The 19,063-nt window shown below is 39.8% G+C and overlaps 1 protein-coding gene across 1 annotated transcript in view; it reads left to right on the forward strand.

Moving 5' to 3' along the window:
• Nucleotides 1–19,063, forward strand: part of IGFBP5 (insulin like growth factor binding protein 5) — a 40,093-nt gene that overhangs the window by 11,466 nt on the left and 9,564 nt on the right. Inside the window, exon 2 of the mRNA XM_039321781.1 lies at nt 18,426–18,655. Within this exon, the coding sequence (XP_039177715.1) occupies nt 18,426–18,655 (230 nt within the window). The remainder of the gene's footprint in view (nt 1–18,425; nt 18,656–19,063) is intronic.

Below are 19,063 nucleotides of genomic sequence, written 5' to 3' on the forward strand. Positions count from 1 at the left end.
CTGGGAGTTGAGCTATGGAATAGTTACAGAGATTTAGATCTGTAGTGCATAAAATTTCCATGAAGGACATCTATTAAAGAAAATCTATCACATTCAGGTACTGTATTCATACCGTGAACATTTCTTCTGGTTAAGAAAACTTTAAAACTACTGCAGAATGGCAATCGGCTCTACTAGCTATCCCCTTACAATACCATTATTTTCATCACTGAAAAGTGATAAGGCTTGCTTCTTCCCCATATATTCTCCATCCCTGTCTGTAAGATAGATCTTTACCTTGGCCAGAGAGCTGCTCTCTTGGGATCTAGGCAGGTCTAGAATTCTTAGCACTCCGAATATTCTTGGGCTATATTTGTGTTATTTTTCCAACTGAAGTTAATAGCTTAGGGATTATCACAGGTTTATAGATTAGTACCAGTTATATTACTTTCATGACCAGGTCATGAAAAGGCAGAAACTACCATATGTAGACTAGAGACTTTTTAACATTAATGGACCAGCTAGGTCAGTGGTTCTCAACCTGTGGGTCGGGACCCCATTTGGGGTCGAACGACCATTTCACTGGGGTCGCCAAACAATGCAGTCTGCCATTTTTTCCCCCTTTTCCTTAGCTGTGCTACTCCCTTTTGTTCTATTGGCTTTTGAAAGCCAATAGAATAGACTCTCTTGAATAGAGTCTAATTCTATTGGCTTTCAAACGCCAATAGGAATTGTCCAGGCTGTCTCTGCCCTGCTGAGCCCACCAAAAGTCCCATTCTGCAAACAGTGCTGCACCAGTTGAGTAGTCCTCGACTTACGACTGGTTGAGTAGTCCTCAACTTACGACCGGTTGGGGGTCGCAGCATTAAAAAGGTTGAGAACCACTGAGCTAGGTGAATCTCCAGCAGCAGATTGCAGTTGTGTAGTAGCCCCAACTAGATGAATAGGGTGTTATACAGTTGAAAGACAAAGAATCATCAGCCCTGCAACAGGAGACTGCAGCTGTGGTCACACAACCAGTTAACCTGTGATTTACTTGAGTGTGATTTGTTCAATAGATCTCAATCAGCTGAGCTTTCACTCTAGAGTTAGCCCAGCTTAAACAAATCATTTTACAACTGAACATACTGTAAGATGTAAACTTACACTCCCTGCCTGTTTAACAGCAGTCTTATCTACAGCAATTAACACTTGATAATATATAGCCCCATACTTTGAAAACTTTCAGCTGCTGACTTTTGCATACCAAACTACTGTTAAAGAGGCAGCCATTTTTTCCCCTTAGGCAATCAATGCCTCTATTATAAGTGATGGAGGAAGTTTAAGGAGAAGACAGCATGTAACAAATGGCAACTGACATAAATAGGCAGTGTCCTGCCATCCTAGGAAAGGTAAAGTTACCATTGGTGTCAGGGAAAAGGATTAGCCCCTTATAAGATGCAAATTAATGAAAACAGAATCAAGCATTACAGCTAAGAACATCCTCCAGCATAGAGTCAGCCTTACCATGAGGTTAACTGAGACAGCCACTTGAAGCAGCAGTGACTGAAGGAGGAAGCACAGATGGAAATAAAATAAATAAAATGAAGAATACTGTGCCATGTGATGGGCTAAATAACAAAGTAGCCCATCCCATCTGAGCCCATTACTGTATAGTAATGGTCTAAAACAGGCACATTCCACTTTTAAGATGAAGAAAGTCATGTCTCCACCCACATCTACGTTAGGTGCATATCTGCTTTGCAGCCTTCTGTCGTGACATGTGTACTGTAGCTCTTGACCGCTCTTGCACAAAGCGCAACCTGTACTTTTAGTTTATGGTTCAGTGGGTTGACTGAATAAGGGATGGTTGAATTAACCATGAGTAAATTAATCTAGGTATGTATGTCTAAGACCTGCTACCCTCAGATCTAGGGGAGAATAATCTGGTGACTAATTTTAAGTTACATCTGATTTCCACTTCAGTTGACGTAGCTTTGGACAGCCAAATTTCTCATCAAATCCTTTCTAGCAGCTTATAAATGGACAGGGAAAGAATCAAAAATCAAAGTTCTTATGCTATGTGTTTACAACAGGAATCCCTAGGCTAAATGCCATCCTTGTAGGAATACTACCTTTCCCATATTTACCATTCCTAAACAATAAACCGATCTATGAGGCTTGTCTATGCTGGATAGCTCTTCTCAAAAAATATCCTCTACTGTGAAAAGAAAGGCAGCTGCTGAATAAAGTAGGGTTCTTGGAAGGTGAAAGAAAGAAAGAAAGAAAGAAAGAAAGAAAGAAAGAAAGAAAGAAAGAAAGAAAGAAAGAAAGAAAGAAAGAAAGAAAGAAAGAAAGAAAGAAAGACTGGAGATTAAAACATATGAAGAACGGTTGCAGGAACTGGGTATGGCTAGTCTAGAGAAAAGGACTAGGGGTGACATGATAGCAGTATTCCAATATTTCAGGGGCTGCCACAAAGAAGAGGGAGTCAAGCTATTCTCCAAAGCACCTGAAAGCAGGACAAGAAGCAATGGATGGAAACTGACCAAGGAGAGAAGCAACCTGGAATTAAGGAGAAACTTTCTAACAGTGAGAACAATCAACCAGTGGAACGGCTTGCCTTCAGAAGTTGTAGGCGCTTCATCACTGGAGGATTTTAAGAAGAGACTGGACAGCCACTTGTCTAGAATGGTATAGAGTCTCCTGCTTGAGCAGGAAGTTGGACTAGAAGACCTCCAAGGTCCCTTCCAGCGTTATTCTGATTAAACTTTTGTTTTCTTTAATCTGTAAAAGAATAATTGTGGCTGCCAAATCTTTGCCCTTAATGCAATGCAATCCACTTGTTAGAGGATTTCCTTACATTACAGCATCTGTATATGAAACATTTGAAAGCAAATATTCCGGAGAGTTATGCATTTTTAATTGGCTCAGCCCATTTTATCAGTCAAGCCAGAGGGATTTGGGAAGAATAATTTTTTGCTTTGGGAATAAAACAAATTCTAAGAAAAACCATTTATTGTGCAGCAAACTTTCAAAACATACTCATAATAATCCAGATATTCTTCTCTCTTCAGATTTTTCTAACTACGACCACAAGGCAAAGGCTTTTAAAAGCCTCTGCTCGTTCCTAATATCCAGGGCTGCTGATCATCATGCGTTTAAAATGGATTATAATAAAACTATTGTTAAATGTTAAAGAATGCATTCTGCAGTGTCTTCCTCTCACACCTATACTCTCAGGTGACAGTCCTATTTCAGTCCAAATTCATATCTGATTGGGTCAAGCCAATCCATCTTTTAGATCTAGAATCCTTTCTTCAAAAGTTATCCTTTTCAAGATGGTTGAGAAGTTTGTAATAAACGCAGGATACTCGTGCAGTGTTTATCAGCTGAATTCTCAGAGGATGAGATGGGCCATCATAGCATAACAATTGTATATATGAAAAGATAAGGTGGAGAGCCAGCCTGGGATAAAGGCATTGGACAAAACACTGGGACACTGAGTTCTAGTCTTCCTTTGGATAATAATCACTGTCTCTCATTTCTGGGAAGAAAGCAAAGCACATCACTTTCAAGAAACCTGCTGACTTAAAGGCAGCCCCCCTTCAAAAAAAAAAAGACAAGGTGAACCATATTCTGGTTCTGATTTACTTGGCCATTGTTGAACAACACATCCTTCCATTTGCAGGTCTTTGTACATCATAGAGACCAGAGATAAAAGTATACATAGAAGTCTCTCTCTCTCTCTCTGCCCTCACCCACTAAATCCATCTACCATTTAGTGGATGAATTTGAAAGGAGCAAAGAGAACCAGTAACTACACTGTTATCTAAAAGAAACAGTAATTCCTTAGCAGTACAAATGACTGTTAAGTGTCATGTACACAACATGCCCAAGGGGGATTTCTTGTCACACACCTCCAGAGATTGGAGGATTTCATGTCTCACTGGCAGAGTGACCAGATGGCTCTGGAACTCCAGCCAATATTTGAAATGAAAAAGGGCTGAGTTAGTGATAGATTTAATTGTGCTGATTAATCAAATAATACTGTTAAGCTTGGCAGTTTGGGGCATTGAGGGCTTATAAATTTATCTAGTTCTCATGGAACCAAGCCCCCTCCCATCAAGACAATGCCTTGGCTGGACCAAGAAAATAATGATCTTTCTTTTGAGACCAAACCCTGCTTTTTAAGGAGCTTACTGTTTCAAGGACCCACCTATTTATCACTCAACTCCTCCACCCTGCAGATCTTGCCTTTCAGGGATCTTGTTGAAATCCCTCTTTCAGCCAAAACACCGGGACAGAAAGACACTGTATAAACAAACAGGATAAATACATTGTAAATGGGTTTCCCAAAGTCACCAGGTGTATGTTCTCCAAGCAGTTGCCCTGGGGGCCCATCCTGCTGAGTGCTGAGAAGCCACTTCAAAAAAAAAGGGGGGGGGGTTGAGGGAGCTCAGAAATAGGGTGTGATTGAGACTTTGTTATGTTGAGATCCCATCTGTCTGTCTGTGTCATTTGTTTGAGCTGCATGGTTGCTGGTGGAGACAGTGGGTCTGCCTTTGCAAGGGAGGAAAAGGGGTTGGGTTATCAATGAAACAGATGAATCAGGAGCTGCCTTAAGCAGAGAGATTTTAGAGAAGCAACCAAAATGGTTACCATATTTAGGACTCTAGCACCTTTCCCCTTTGAAATAATGTACTTTGGGTGCAGCCATAGCAAGAGTCTAAAATAAATTGCCCAGTTGGGTGGTAGGAGCAAGCTGACCCTGGCTGATCTGAAATAGAAAAACATGTTGTTGTTGTTGTTGACTGCAAAGTCATGTCCGACCCATCACGACCCCATGGACAACGTTCCTCCAGGTCTTCCTGTCCTCTGCCATCTTCTGGAATCCATTTAAGTTCACGCCTGCTGCTTCAGTGACTCCATCCAGCCACCTAGAAAAACATAAGCAGATCTCTGGATGAGAATTCACTAGGAGATGCCAGGACTTTCATCCCAGAAATCCATGTTGAAAGAAATCTCAGGGATCTGCTTATAAAATCATCAGGATTTGAACACAGCCTGAGGAGTGGGGGGGGGGAGTGGATTTCACTGTTAAGTCACTTGCTGAAAAGAAATGATTTGGGAGGGCCCATCACCTATAAAACAGTTTAAGATGTCACTTTACATAATAGTAAGAGCTTCTGTATTAGAGTTTTCTCTTCAGGCACATCCTCTATGAAGCCAATAGGGCTGCTGCTGCTTCTCCTTGGTTTTCCTGTCTGATCAAATTCCATGATCCAAAGACCAAGGAACAGGAGAACCCATATGCCTTGCCTTCTCCTCCTCAGAACAGATGCCGAAGGATCACCTTGTTCTGTTCTGCAATGCATTTGGAACCCTTTGCAATGGAAACATTAACAGTTCCCTAACCTTGGTTAAAAATAGTCTGTGAAAACCAAAATAAGCACTCCTCAAAAGAGGCACAATACTAATAATTCCCCTCCAAAGCAAACAGCGTGGAGAAAGAGAAGCTCCAATTCCAGAATTTCTATCTGTCACACACACCTGTTGTCAGTTCAGAAGCCCTGCCAATTTTAAAAAAAGAAAAAACAAAATTGGCCACCATCATGCAGGAGTGACTCAGCATCATCCAAGCAGACCATTGGAAACAAAAATGGGTGCCTGCAAAATGTCAGAAGTGCTTTGGGTGCTTAGGACAGCCCAGACCAGTCCGTGAAATGTAGAATGGGGTTTCTTTGGCTGCGTTTCAGTCCTTGCAAGTGGGTTACAGCTGATAACCTTACCATCACCATGCCGTCAATAGCTGCATCTTTTCCTGGATGGGGGGGGTCTGTCCCAAGGCAGGAAGCTCTGCACCTGTTGAAGGTTAACCTCTCATGCAAGTTATTTTTGGCCATTAGGAAATGGCACGCCTAATCTAGAGTGAATTAGCAGAAATACAGTGTATTTTTTTTTATCAACGTGCTTTAAGAGAGGCGTACCATTTTATCATGAGACTATTTATTGCATAAACTGGTAGCCTGATCTGTTCATTATCAATTCTAGGCTGCTTACAATCACGACAATAAAATGCAAATCTAAAATTACCATAACGCTAAAGAACAATCCTCAATTGGCAGCTGCTCCCAGTCAATCCCTCCAAGGGAAGTTTTTTGGTTGAAAACTGTTTTAATGTTCTTTTGGAAGAACAAGAGGGAGAGGGCCAGTGTGACCTCATCAAGCAATTCCAGTGCAGGAACTGATAACTGAGAAAACCTGAGAAAATCTTGAGGGGGGGGGGGCTGGAACATGACTTCCAGGCAACATAGTACTGGACAGGTAAAATCTAACTGGGCAGACAGCTCCCAAAGTAATGACAATCCAAGCCATGTTGTTGAAGTGTTAGACAGAGATGAACAGTCCTGGCGATGCTGCTGAACTAAGAATCTCCCACATATCTTAGCCAAAATGGTCAATGTTAAAGATGTTGTTGGGAGCTGCATTTCAGCCACCTCTAGAGAGTCAAAAATTTCTTAACCCCTTTGGAGGTGAAAAGCAAAAGCCACCAGTGTATATATATATATATAAAAAAGGCTATCTTCTTGCTCAAATTAAAGGAAGTTAGGTGAGCTGGATCCTTGTTGTTTTACAATACCATCTTTACTTTTAGATTTGAAAAATATGATTTGTCAAAATTGGAAAGAATCAAGGGGTAAAACATGTGCACCTCTTTAAGAAAGCTTGGTGCACAAAGGTAAATGGATTAATTAATTTTACTGCATCGGTGTTTATTCTTTCAGATCACCTTGTAATAAAGCAGCAGACATGAAGGGTTGAGACCTATATGTTCCTTCAGTCTCATTCTAGTCTTAGTCTGATGCTTATGCGTGGCTTTTATTGTATTTTCTTTGGGTCTAAAGAAAAAGTTCTGTTTCTAATTATGACCATTTGAAAACAAGGAAAAAGTTTGGGTAAGCATTCAGATATATTTCTTAACTTTAAGAACTGTTTTTTGATGGAATAAACTGCTCAACAGTTTATTATGAGTTGGACATTGTCAAGAAATGGCTGGCAAGATATCAATAAAGGAAGCTTTAAGTACCTTTCCTGTTAGGCTGATGCTCCCATGGGACATTTCATTGCAAGGATTCCAGAAACTTTGCCTCATGGGCATTCTCTGGAAAGGGATATGATAACTCTCCCCACTTTAGATTCTGGTTACAGACATTGCAAAAGGAAACGTCCACTTACGAAAAGTAGTTATGTCAATGCCTTCTTTTGTGTTAGTCTCTTCTCTTAATTCCTATGGGTTAATTCATTCTTCAAAAGACAGCAGCTGTGTGGCTTAGTTAAGAACTGGCCACCTTTGGCAAAGGTCCTGGAAGAACCTTATACAATATATGTACACACACACACACACACACACACACAAAGAGAGAGAGAGAGAGAGAGAGAGAGAGAGAGACCAGAAAGAGTCAATGTATATTTTATTAGCAGCCCTCAGTATTCAAATATAAACAAACAAATTAGGAAGAGGCTGAGTGTATGTATGTGTGTAAATAGAATGTAATAAAAATCAGACCCTGTAGGCTAATCATAATATGTTTTATTTATTTATTTTGTGTGTATACACAAATACACAAAAACACATACACACATATATATAGGTCATACTCTATACTCCATAGGACAATCTTAATATATTTTATTAATATTTCTTTTCAGAAAACTACTTCAAAGGAAATGTTACTGTACTTAGTAATGTTCAAAAATCATGTGCAAAACAAGAAAGCCAGTATTTAGAAGGAAAGGGCAACAAATTTAAATATTTAATATTATTTATATAATGAATGGACTTTGGGTACACCCTGTTTATACTGTGGGGAGGGAGGGAGGGAGGGAGGGAAAGAGGAATATACAGAGAAGGTTCACTTACGCCCTAACAGTACAGAATCCAAAATTCTGAATGCTTTGCAGACTAGTGGAATCTGTATGACTTCAGTCCATGACGGAAATTTTATATGTGTGTGTAGTGCTTTTTTTCTAAAAAAAAAAAAAAAAAAAAGGTGTCGGAACTCACACACGTCATACAACCCGCCTTGCCTACCCTACAAGGTTCCATCCAAAAAAGGTGCCGGAATTCCATTCTGGGCATTCTATGAGAAAAAAAGCCCTTTGTGTGTGAACTGCACAAATTCAACCCTTGAATCAGTTGCATTTTTTTTTATTCTTAGCAGAAGGCTATAGGCCCCTAATTGTTGCATCATAGACAACGTATGTATTTCCCTCTTTTCAGCCATTAATTCATATTCTAAAAAGTAGCTACAAAATAATTATAGAGGAAAAAGTTTCCAGCCTATCTGTTGCTTTCTAATGGTTTCTGCCTTATTTGATTAGGTCATGATAAAGTACCCTTTAAACCGAGTACAGTACCTGATGATTTCACGGGCAACTCCCTGTTTTGTTGTTGTTGTTGTTGTTGTTGAGGACAACAGAAAAGTGGTTTGATTGATTGATCTACTATACAACTCCAAAATTCCCAAGTAGACCCTCACTATTAATCAAACCTGACCTTGTTTAAATCACTACGGGGGTCCCACCCCACCACTCAAGGCCACGGTAGTGGCAATGGCTGCTTTGGATCCATAGCATGTTCATGGCAAAACAGAAGCAGAATTCAGGTATTTCACCTTCCGTCCCTTGTGTCTGACGTGTGGCAAGACAATTTTTTTTAAAGATCGCATCTCTGTCTTGGTACCCTGGACTTTCCCAGTCTGTGGCCGTTCTGGCAAGAAAGGAAAACCTAAAATGCATTAGCAAAGGATACAGTTTCTTGCAGAGATACTTTATCTCTAGAAACTAAACTGTGATTAATCCTTCCCCCCACCTCCCTCTTCCCCCATCCCCTTTGATAGCTGGGCACCAACAGCTGTCACCTGATAACAGCTTTCACTCACCACTCACATGGTTAGGAGCCCAAATGAGAATCTTAGAAGGAAAAAGATCCCTCTCTTGTTACCATAACTCAGAGCAGATTGTGAACGAATATGTCTACCTACCCTTCATTTCTGGAGTCACTGAGAGAGAAAGAGAGAGACATCTCTAGCAGGGCTCCTTTACTCTGGCATCTCTGTTTCAAGCCTAGAAAGATGTTATAAGAATCTATATGCATTGGGGAGAAGCAAAGGGGTCTGCTTCTGTTTTGATTTTGTAATCATGGTAGAGTTGAAGCCGCCTGCTGGGGGAGTAGGCACTCGTGTCCTGATGCAATCTCCATGAGCAGCTGCTCCCAATTTGGTGAAAAATGTAAAATTTATTTGCACATTGCTGAGTTTGTGATTGTTATCGGGGCTGCACAGTGCGAGATTACAGAGGTCAGCAAGTCTGAATGTATCACAAGCAATTAATTTATTTTGGCACAAAATATCTAGAGTTACAGCTGGCTGGGGTGGTGGTGGTGGAACGAGGGGGGACACACAAAACATACACAGTTTTTTTTTAACCTGCATATGATAAGGTATCACACATTACATAAAAGGTAAAAAAGGCTTTATGCTCACTCTGAAGCCTAAGTCTGATTCACTCACCACCTTGTCTCCCAGGTTGTAGGATCTTGAATTTCTAGGGCTGAAGGCCATATCTTTAGAGTTTGTCAAGAATGTATTAAACAAAAAAGGTAGAGGGGGCTGCAAGTTTACCAACAAGACACAACATTTATGAATAATTAAACTGCTGGACCACATCAATCTTCCAATCCACTGCTTCTGTTAAGCATGAGATGGAAAACGGAAAACGATACCTAGAAATAACATATGAGCAAGCCAAATAAAATATTTCAGGAAAGTGTGAACCAAAAAATGTACTCTTTGCTTAAAGTATGATCATGTATGTGATAACATGCTTATTATCAATCATTGACATGCATTGATTTCAAGGTTATAATTTAAAAAAAAAATAATTCCAGTGGTAGCAGGCAAAAAGGATTATCGTTCTTAACCCAGTATCTGTCATACCCTCAAAGTAATTGCCATTTGTATCAGCATTTTTAGGTAGGTCAGGTTAGGAAACAGAATCATAAGAAATAGGAAAACTCCACTTTATTGATATAAACTATAATAAAAGAATTTTGAAAGCCTAAATTGTGTTTTCCCTTTCTTCCCTCTTATACCAAAGAAACTCAAGGCAGGCCAATCTTGAGTTTCTTTCTCATGCATTCCTGTTTTCCCAGGCTAAAGCTTGTATTCTATCAATGGGCGCAGCTTATTTTCTCCAAGATCATCTTTGTATTTCTTCACACTGGAAAATATTTTGTTACTATGTTTCTTTTTCCTTCTCTTTGCCAAATGCATTTTCTAGAACTTTTGTTCCAAATTCCTGATCCTGAAAATCATTTTGAATTAGATTTTCTTCTCCAGATGTCTTGGACTACAGCAGTTGTTATTCCCAACCAATATAGTCTTTGGCCATCCGCTCGGAAAGCTGATTTTAAAAAATGGTGGAAGTGCTGACTTCATAAGCTAAAGTATTTGCCCTTTGAAAGTAAAAGATGAAACAAAGCTTAAAATTCATCCAACTGGTAGATGATGCTATTTGTAGGCTGGCCACAGACCATGAGAAATAAGCAAAGCATTTAGCTATGCTTTTTCTATCTCATAGTTATTGGCTCAACAATACCTACTAGAGGATTAGTATTTTAAGGAGAATCAAAGACATCTTAAATTAGTACCGGTACATCATTTTCACTGAAAAAGGCTGATCAAAGCCAAAACCCCAACTATTTTGTAGAAGATATACCTGAATATGTAATCCAAATGTTTATATTATCTCTTTTACTTCTTGTGTCTACTCTAAAACAGTGTCAAGCATCCATGAATAATCCCTACTAAGATCTGAATCCAATTAAGAATGTTAATAGTATATACAGTTTAAAATCCATGTTCAGTTTCCATGTTTGTTTTCAGACAAAAGAGGGGTAATATTTTACTATGGCCTCTGGTTTTATAATTCTCTGAAACTTGCAAATACCTCATCTTCTAGCATTATCAGTCAACTTGCCCCTGGCATGATAACTTAAAAACAAATTTTAACATGCTTTTGAATATATAAGCACATTGACTGCTCAAGAGTATTCATTCCAAATATTGATCCTAAAATAAAAGAAGTGATGGATTGTCATGTTCCATTTTATCTATATTCAGATTCCCAGAATTACACATGTGGTTGGTTTGCACAAGATCTGCAACAACAAGGTTCCTTGATTTATCTTATGTTATCATTAATAGGGATGTTTCCAGATTTTTAAGAATGAGGATTATTGTTTGGAGCCATTGCTTTGTTGTGTAATGGGTCCCTTTCTTTGGTATCTAGTGGGACAAATTCCTTATCCCGTCTCTAAATATCTCCACAATGAAAATGTCAGACATCCTTCTCTGTCATGTTCTTACAGTAGGGGTAGGAGGAGGACACTTAAAATTTTTAGCTGCATTAATGTGTGTTTGGCTTGGATACAGAATTCTAATTGTATCAATAGCAATAGCACTTAGACTTATATACCACTTCATAGTGCTTTACAACTCTCTCTAAGCGGTTTACAAAGTCAGTATATTGCTCCCAACAATCTGGGTCCTCATTTTTACCAACCTCAGAAGGATGGAAGGCTGAGTCAACCTTGAGTCACTCAGGATCGAACTCCTGGCAGTGAGCAGTGAGTTAGCCTATAGTGCTGCATTCTAACCACTGCACCACCACAGCTCTAAGTAAGCCTAGTCCTAGTGCAAAGTTCAACTCTCCTTAAATATCAAGAATAAGATCTGGCATGCAAAACTCCAGAAAGCCATCAGGGGGCAGCAAAGAGATACAGAAAATTCTCACTACAATTTTTTTTACAGCCCAGCTACAATGGCAGGTAATGATACAAGGTAGAATCGGTAATACCTCCATTTGTTTTAGCCAATGAAGCCTGTTCCTCTTCGTTCTAGTCAGAGGACACATAATCTTTGGATGAACCCAAGTTTCTGGGTAGGGGGAGGAGAGCAGGAGAGACCCCTGCCCTTCAGAATTCCAACTAACATTCCACCCTGTCAGTTCCAGGCACCCTTAACACCTGGGAGCTTTTCAACCCCTTCCTCGTTCTCACTGGAACAGGCAGAAAGGAATTCTAAGGTTGAGGAGACCACCAAGCATTGATCTCTGGCTACAGTTCAACCAGTCTAACCAGTTTGCTGCTTAAGGCTGCCACCTGGCCAGATTTTTGTTTGTTGCTTGACTAGAGTTTTTCAGAGAGATCAGCCCAAAATATAGCCTCTTTGAGTGATTGTCTCTCTGGGTCTCCCTTTCGCATCCCCTGACAAGTTGTTAAAGAAAGATCAGACTTGAAATTTAATTTGGGGATTACTAACACACAGGCATGGATATGCACCTTCCCAGCAACAAAACTAATAACGTAGATGACTTCCAATCTAATGTTGCAGGGTAAGATCCTGGCTACCCTATGTTTGCAATGATTTCAGAATCTATAAAACACAAAACACTTTATTTAACAGAGATTTCTTCCATCCTCTATCTCCCCACTTCCAAATGGAAACTTAACCCTGCTTTAATAAAGTAAGTGAACTAGACAGTTACTTGATGCCACAATATGGTTTGTTTGTTTGGGCAGTGGATATTACGTGAACAAAGCATTGGTGTATTGCTAACCCAGATTTAGCATATCGCGTGACTCTCACTTAAGTATCCCTCCAGCTCCCTCTTCGTAATATTATGCTAGGTCTCTTCCTTATACTATTTCTTCCCAATTTTTGTCACTGGCCGGCCCTTCCGATCTGTCCCATGTAATTAAACCCACTCAATTATATCTTTATGTGTGATTATTATATAATGAGAGCTAGTTTGGTGTAGTTGTTAAGGTACCAGGATACCGTGAACTCTAGTCATGTGTTAGACACAAGGCCAACTGGGTGATCTTGGGCCAGTCACTTTCTCTCAGCCCTAGGAAGCAGACAGTGGCAAAACACTTTCAAAATCTTGCCAAGAAAACTGCAGGGACTTGTCCAAGAGTCAGAGACTGACTTGAAAGTAGGGGAAAAAAACCTCCACCCTATATACAGTACTACCACTGGATTAATCAATAGCATATTTCTGAATATTATCACTGGAAACAAAGATGGCCATTCAGTGGTGGGATTCAGCCAATTCTCACCAGTTCGGCAGAACTGGTAGCTAATTTTTTGTTGCCCAAAACGGACTTCCAGAAGCGGCATCCACACAGAGAACCGGTGGTTCACATATTTGAATCCCACCACTGTGGCCTCTGCCCTTACAGCCTGTTTTTTTTTTTTTAAATTATCCATTAATGTCTTCTTAGTAAGTATACATGTCCATTAAGACAGTATGCTGTTTGAAGAGGACTTGTATGCTCATAAGACCTATCCTGTCTCTCTGGTATGAAAATGAAGCTTGGGAGTTTTTCAGTAGCCTACTGTATTAGCAGTTAGCAATTGGCCAATGGGCTAAGCGAGCAAACAAATCACTAGGTTATTTTTCTCCCTATGCTTTCATTTGTTGGTATAAATCAGCATAGACCAATGTTATGCAAATTAGTTTTGTGTGTTTCTATTGTGGGGTTATGATTAAATTGATCCTTTCTCTCACCCCCCAAATACCCCTTTGGACTAAAATGTTAAAGTTTAGGTTTGATCCACCGAGGCTTAGACATTCTTGTAATTACACCTCAACTTAATAAGGGGTTCCAATCTCCAGTCTTCTCCAAAGCCTATTTTCTTTATAACAAAAATGCTGGAACTCCTGTTAAATGATGCTATTTTGCCCAGGAAAAAAAATGGAACTCCCACTAGTTATCCGCTGGACTAATTCTATGTCCATCTCAGCAAAATAAATACTGTAGCCATGTGATATCTTAAACCAACTGGATTACTTCACATTCATCTTGGCTGCGATGAATCTATGCAGTGTTTAAGTTGGTATAAAACTCATTAGAACTTCCAGAATTTCTTGGGAAGGCCATAAGTCTGTTTCTTTTTTCAAACCATTTGCAGTGGTGGAGAGTAAGCAAAGGTGATTGGGAAGCGTTTAATCTTGTCCTCCTTTCCAGTCTGTTTACAGGGATTCATCTTTTTACTCATCCTAAGCAAACCTCCTTACTACGTTGTTTTTTTTTTTTTAACTTAAACAATTAGCTTGTATGGAGAAGACACGATTGTATGGAGAAGTTTTTAAATAACTAATCTGGACACCGTGCAAATTATACTTGTGCATATCCAGCCTGCTCTCTAAGTAGTTTAAAGATAGGAAAGAGGGAAAGTGGGTGCTTTATTTTACCCCTCAAAACAAGAATTTTGAACCAGTTGGGAGAGGGACCTGGCCAGGTCTACCTATACTGCTGAATAAGGTAGAATAAGGCCGAGAGAGTACAAATATACAGAAACTAGCAGAGCTCAAACCACCATTACTCCTCAAACTGTTTTCACGGAAGATGTAGCTGCAGTATCCTGCATGACTTTCCCTGATGGCCACATCTGTCAGTGATCAAACCATACTGGCTAAATGGAACGTCCATGTGCAGAGGCAGGATATCTTTTTATAAACAGAGGCTGAGGTCTAACTGAAGTAAAAGCAATTGCTTTCATCGACTGCTATTCAGCTTTCAAAAAAGCATTTAGATATTTATGCAAAAGGCATGCTCAGGAAGACTTTCCTTGTTTCCAACATGCTGGAGCACACATTCTCTCCCCACACAAGCTCCTTCCTTTTTGTGACTTCTGAAATCTTCCAGGTTTTAAAGCCAGGATCTCTGCCAAGGATCTTATGAACTAGTCTTAAAGAAGAAAAACTAAAACCCACCCAATGAATTAGAGACCATTCAGAGCATTATTACCCCTCTATCATGCCTCCCAAAGTAGACCTTGTTTTTTTTTTCCTTTCCGGAGACTGCTGGTATTACCATGCCAGGGCCCCAAAGGAATTAGTAGTTGGCCAATGCTTCCCCGCTGTGACTTGCAGACAGATTCCAGGTTTAAACTGTTTATATTTTCAGTAATTTATAACCTAGTTTATTTTCCAGTAATTTATAACCTAGTTTATTTATAACCAGATTATATTTCTCAGGTTGTTATGCATGCCTATGGTGCCCTCTTCAGGATTCAGGATAAGGAACTATCGTGGGAAAGAAATTTTGCACAAAATCTACTGCTTCTCCCTTTCTCACTGTAATCTCATGCAAGAGAGAGAGAGAGAGAGAGAGAGAGAGAGAGAGAGATTCCATTAAGCATTTGATTTATCTCAAAAAATGGTGGCTGAGCTGAAAAAGAAACACTCATTTTAAGCCAGCAAAGAAACTGTCGATGCATGCTCAGAGTTGATTAAACTCGAATTGGGTTCAGTTCTGTCTCTAAAATAAAATCTGGAAAGCTGCAGGTATATTTGGAGCATGAAGCTGTGGTGGTGCTTCAGGAACCAAATTAATTTTAGGTGCTTAAGGCACCAGACTAAAAACCAGGAGACGGTGAGTTCTAGTCTCAGTTTAGGCATAAAGCCAGCTGGATGGCCTTGAGCCAGTCACTCTCTCTCTCTCAGCCCTAGAAAGCAGGCACTTACGAAAACTTGCCTAGAAAACTGCAGGGACTAGGAGGCAACATTGACATTGGAAGCAGCAACAACAAAAACGAGTTGCACCCATATGTACTGCACTTTAGTGGCATAGCTGTCAAAACATAAGCCTATGATCAAGGATCGAATGTGCTCTCCATCATGGAATTTTAGAGGTGATTTTGGGTTACTTCCCACCTCTACCTCACAGAGTTGTAGTGAAGATAAAATGAAGGGAGATCTGCATTCAGGATTCCTTGAGTTCCTGGAGAAGAGGTGGGATATAATCTTAAAAACTCAGACAAAAACTGCATGTTATCCTTGATGGCTATAGTCAAATTTGTTTGTTTTTTTTTAAATTAGGTGAGGTTAGGAAGCGTTGTTGCTATTTTTGCTCCTTTTAATGCCTTTACCAACAACCTAGTCCTATTGTGTAGGAAGAGCAGGCAATGTATTCTTTCGCCACTTTATCTCTGTGCCTATAAAAGTACCTACTAAATGTCCATATAAAGCTGCTTCTGATAAAAGCACAGCATTAGACAAGAAGGGGAAAATGACACAAATACCAGACTGCAATAACAACAAATATGATCAAGGAACATTTTTTTGTGATTAGTAGTCAATGAAGTGTCTTCTGTACTAGTAAAATATTTTCCTGGCCTCTAGCCCATCAGTATACAGTATTTTGAATTAAGCGATGTCTCTAAAGGCTATTTAATGGACAATGTATTATAATGCTAGCTGTTACCAGAAGAATGCTGGACAACTTACCTTTCTTCAAGGCAGGCCATAGCTAAGCCTGGACTGCTGAAAACTGGCTTGTTCCCTGTTAGGATTTTCCCTAGCAGTATCCTAGAATTACACAGTAGATTCTCAAGAGTACAGTAAGAAATGTGTAACTGATTCGGATCACCCTACAGCTACTTAGATAATCTTGTTGAAACCAAGAGCATAAAGATTTTCAGGTTCCGCATCTTGGATACCTTAGCAAGCTTCCCAGGTCGCACTTTTGAAAATTCTCTCATCCTGAAGAGAAATTCAGATTAGCCAATCATCTCAGAATTAAGGAGGTTGCATCCTCACGTATCTGGAAGGCACCAGCCTGAGAAAGGCTGATCCAAAAATCAAATGCCCATTGGTCATGTGGGCATGGAAGGAAAGCTCTTTTGGAAATGAGCAACATGTTTAGTGCAAAGTGGAGAGTAGAGAGTGTTCAGGAAACTCTTTGTCTCTTTAGATATATAGATACAGAAAGCCACGTTTCTACTCTTCTTCCCTGTTACCAGCTTGTGCCCCCCTTGCCTCTCTCCCCTACTCTAATAGTAGAATTGGTCAGTACAGGATTCCCTAGACTCTGGGAGTTAAGATTAATTTAAATTGGGAACCAAAAATAACCCTCTTTTGTTTTAAGGGCCATATTAAAGGTCATAGTTAGCTAAGTATAGCTGTCACCAAGTTGCTCCTATATATAAACCACTCTGGAGCTCTGAAAATGACTGTCTATTGAAGAGATCATATTGGCAGGGATCAGGTACAAAATGTAAGAGGTAGGATGTATTTTTTCCTCTGGAATTCACTGCCACAAAAGCAAGGTGGGAAACCACTAACAGGAATTGCTTTCCAGGAAAAAAATATATAGAACAAATACTTGGACAAGAAACAACTGCCAGGTAGACTATGAAGCTCAGGAAAATTCCTTTTAAGTGGCAATGTATTTTTAGTGATCAAATACTAAGGATTAGCAAGAGGCAGATATCAGCAATTTGTCTGCTTGGAAACTTCTTGGACCAGTCAGTAAGCCAAAGTCAGAACAGGGGCAGGTGATTCTGTCAAGTTAATTTGTCACAGATTTATTATATAACTTTCCCTCCCTTTCTCCCTCCTTCTTCCCTCTCTTTCTCTTTCTCTCTTTCTCTTTCTCTTTCTCTCTTTTTATTTCTTTCTTTCTCTCTCTCTTTCTCTCTCTCTCTCTCTCACACACACACACACACAAACAAATGTAAATTAATGCAGTTTTCCATAGACTTTTCCTAACATGAATTTCTGCACACACCCTCTCTCTCTCTCTCTCTCTCTCTCTCTCTCTCTCTCTCTCTCTAATATTTTTATCTAATACACACTTGAGAGGATATCTTTTTTCAGATGTGATCCATGTTAAAAGTTTGCTATTCGCCTGCAGTTCAGACTTGTCTTGAGAGATCTAAAAAATAATTATTGACCTAAAAATATCTGATGATCCAATTTTTTTTAATCCTTTGTCAGAATATAACTTCTAGACAATGTTGATAAAAATGACCATTGCTCTTGCTAATAGTAAATTCAGCTGGGAAATGTCCATTGAAGCCAAAATATGATGGGCAGATCTCCAGGGCTGATCTCTTGATGGGGTGGTACAATCCTGGGGTGTCTTCCAAGGTCACAGCTACTGATAGATCAAGCAGAATAGCCTTTGCCCAGCTTCAATTAGTTCACCAGCTACATTATAGAAATGAATGAATTTCAGTAGCTCACAATGCATGGATAGGAGGAAAAGAATCTCCACAAAAATATGTTATCAAAGCTGCAGTGGGTGCATAAATCTCTGTCTGTGAGACTTCATCTATGGATTTAAATGAGGTCCAGTTCATTCATTCAGGCCACTGTTTGAAGTTACAGCAGTTCTGAAAAAAAATGATTTATGACCATTGCACTTATAATTGTTACAGCATCACCACAGTCACATGATCAAAATTAGGGCGCTTGGCAGTTAGCATATTTATGACAGCTGCAGTATTCCAAAATCATGTGATCACCATTTGGGACCCAATACATTGATGAACATGGTGACAAGTCTAAACACAGATTTAATATGTTCCTTCTTTCTTTTTCCCATCTAGAAAGGGAATCCCGGGAGCATGAAGAACCAACCACTTCTGAGATGGCTGAGGAGACCTATTCATCCAAAATGTACAGAAATAAGGGGCTTGGGCGCTTCTCTGAGCTAAAGGTAGAGGCATTGAAGAAAGACCGCAAGAAGAAGTTGACCTTATCGAAGATTGTGGGTGGGGCAGAAAACACTGCACACCCTCGAGTTGCTGCTCCAGAGCTAAGACCAGAATTCGAATTGGTAAGAGCAGCCTTCCTAGACCTCTAAGACAGATACCTTCCTTTCTCTATATCTTTCAGTCTTGCTTTTCTCCCTCTCGTGTTCTGGCTCCCTTTACTTTGAGTGGAGGCCATTACCCAGAAGAGCTTGGAATGGTATGAGGCAGACATTAGAGCTGGTGGACATCCAGCGAGACAGCCTTAAAGGCTCAACATGGAGTGGGAAAACTGTAACCAGAACTGTTTTGAGGGCAGTATTGTTCAAAAATTTTATTAATAATCTGGATAAGTGCCAGTTTGGTCTAATGGTTAAGACTCCAGGCTAGAAATCAGGAGACTGTGAATTCTTGTCCGGCCTTAGATATAAAAGGCAACTGGGTGACTTTGGGACAGTCATTTTCTCCTAGCCCAACCCACCTCACAGGGTGGT

The sequence above is a fragment of the Crotalus tigris genome, unplaced genomic scaffold (genome assembly GCF_016545835.1).
Source record: "Crotalus tigris isolate CLP2741 ecotype Arizona unplaced genomic scaffold, ASM1654583v1 scf7180000023829.5930981, whole genome shotgun sequence".
Taxonomy (NCBI): Eukaryota; Metazoa; Chordata; class Lepidosauria; order Squamata; family Viperidae; genus Crotalus; species Crotalus tigris.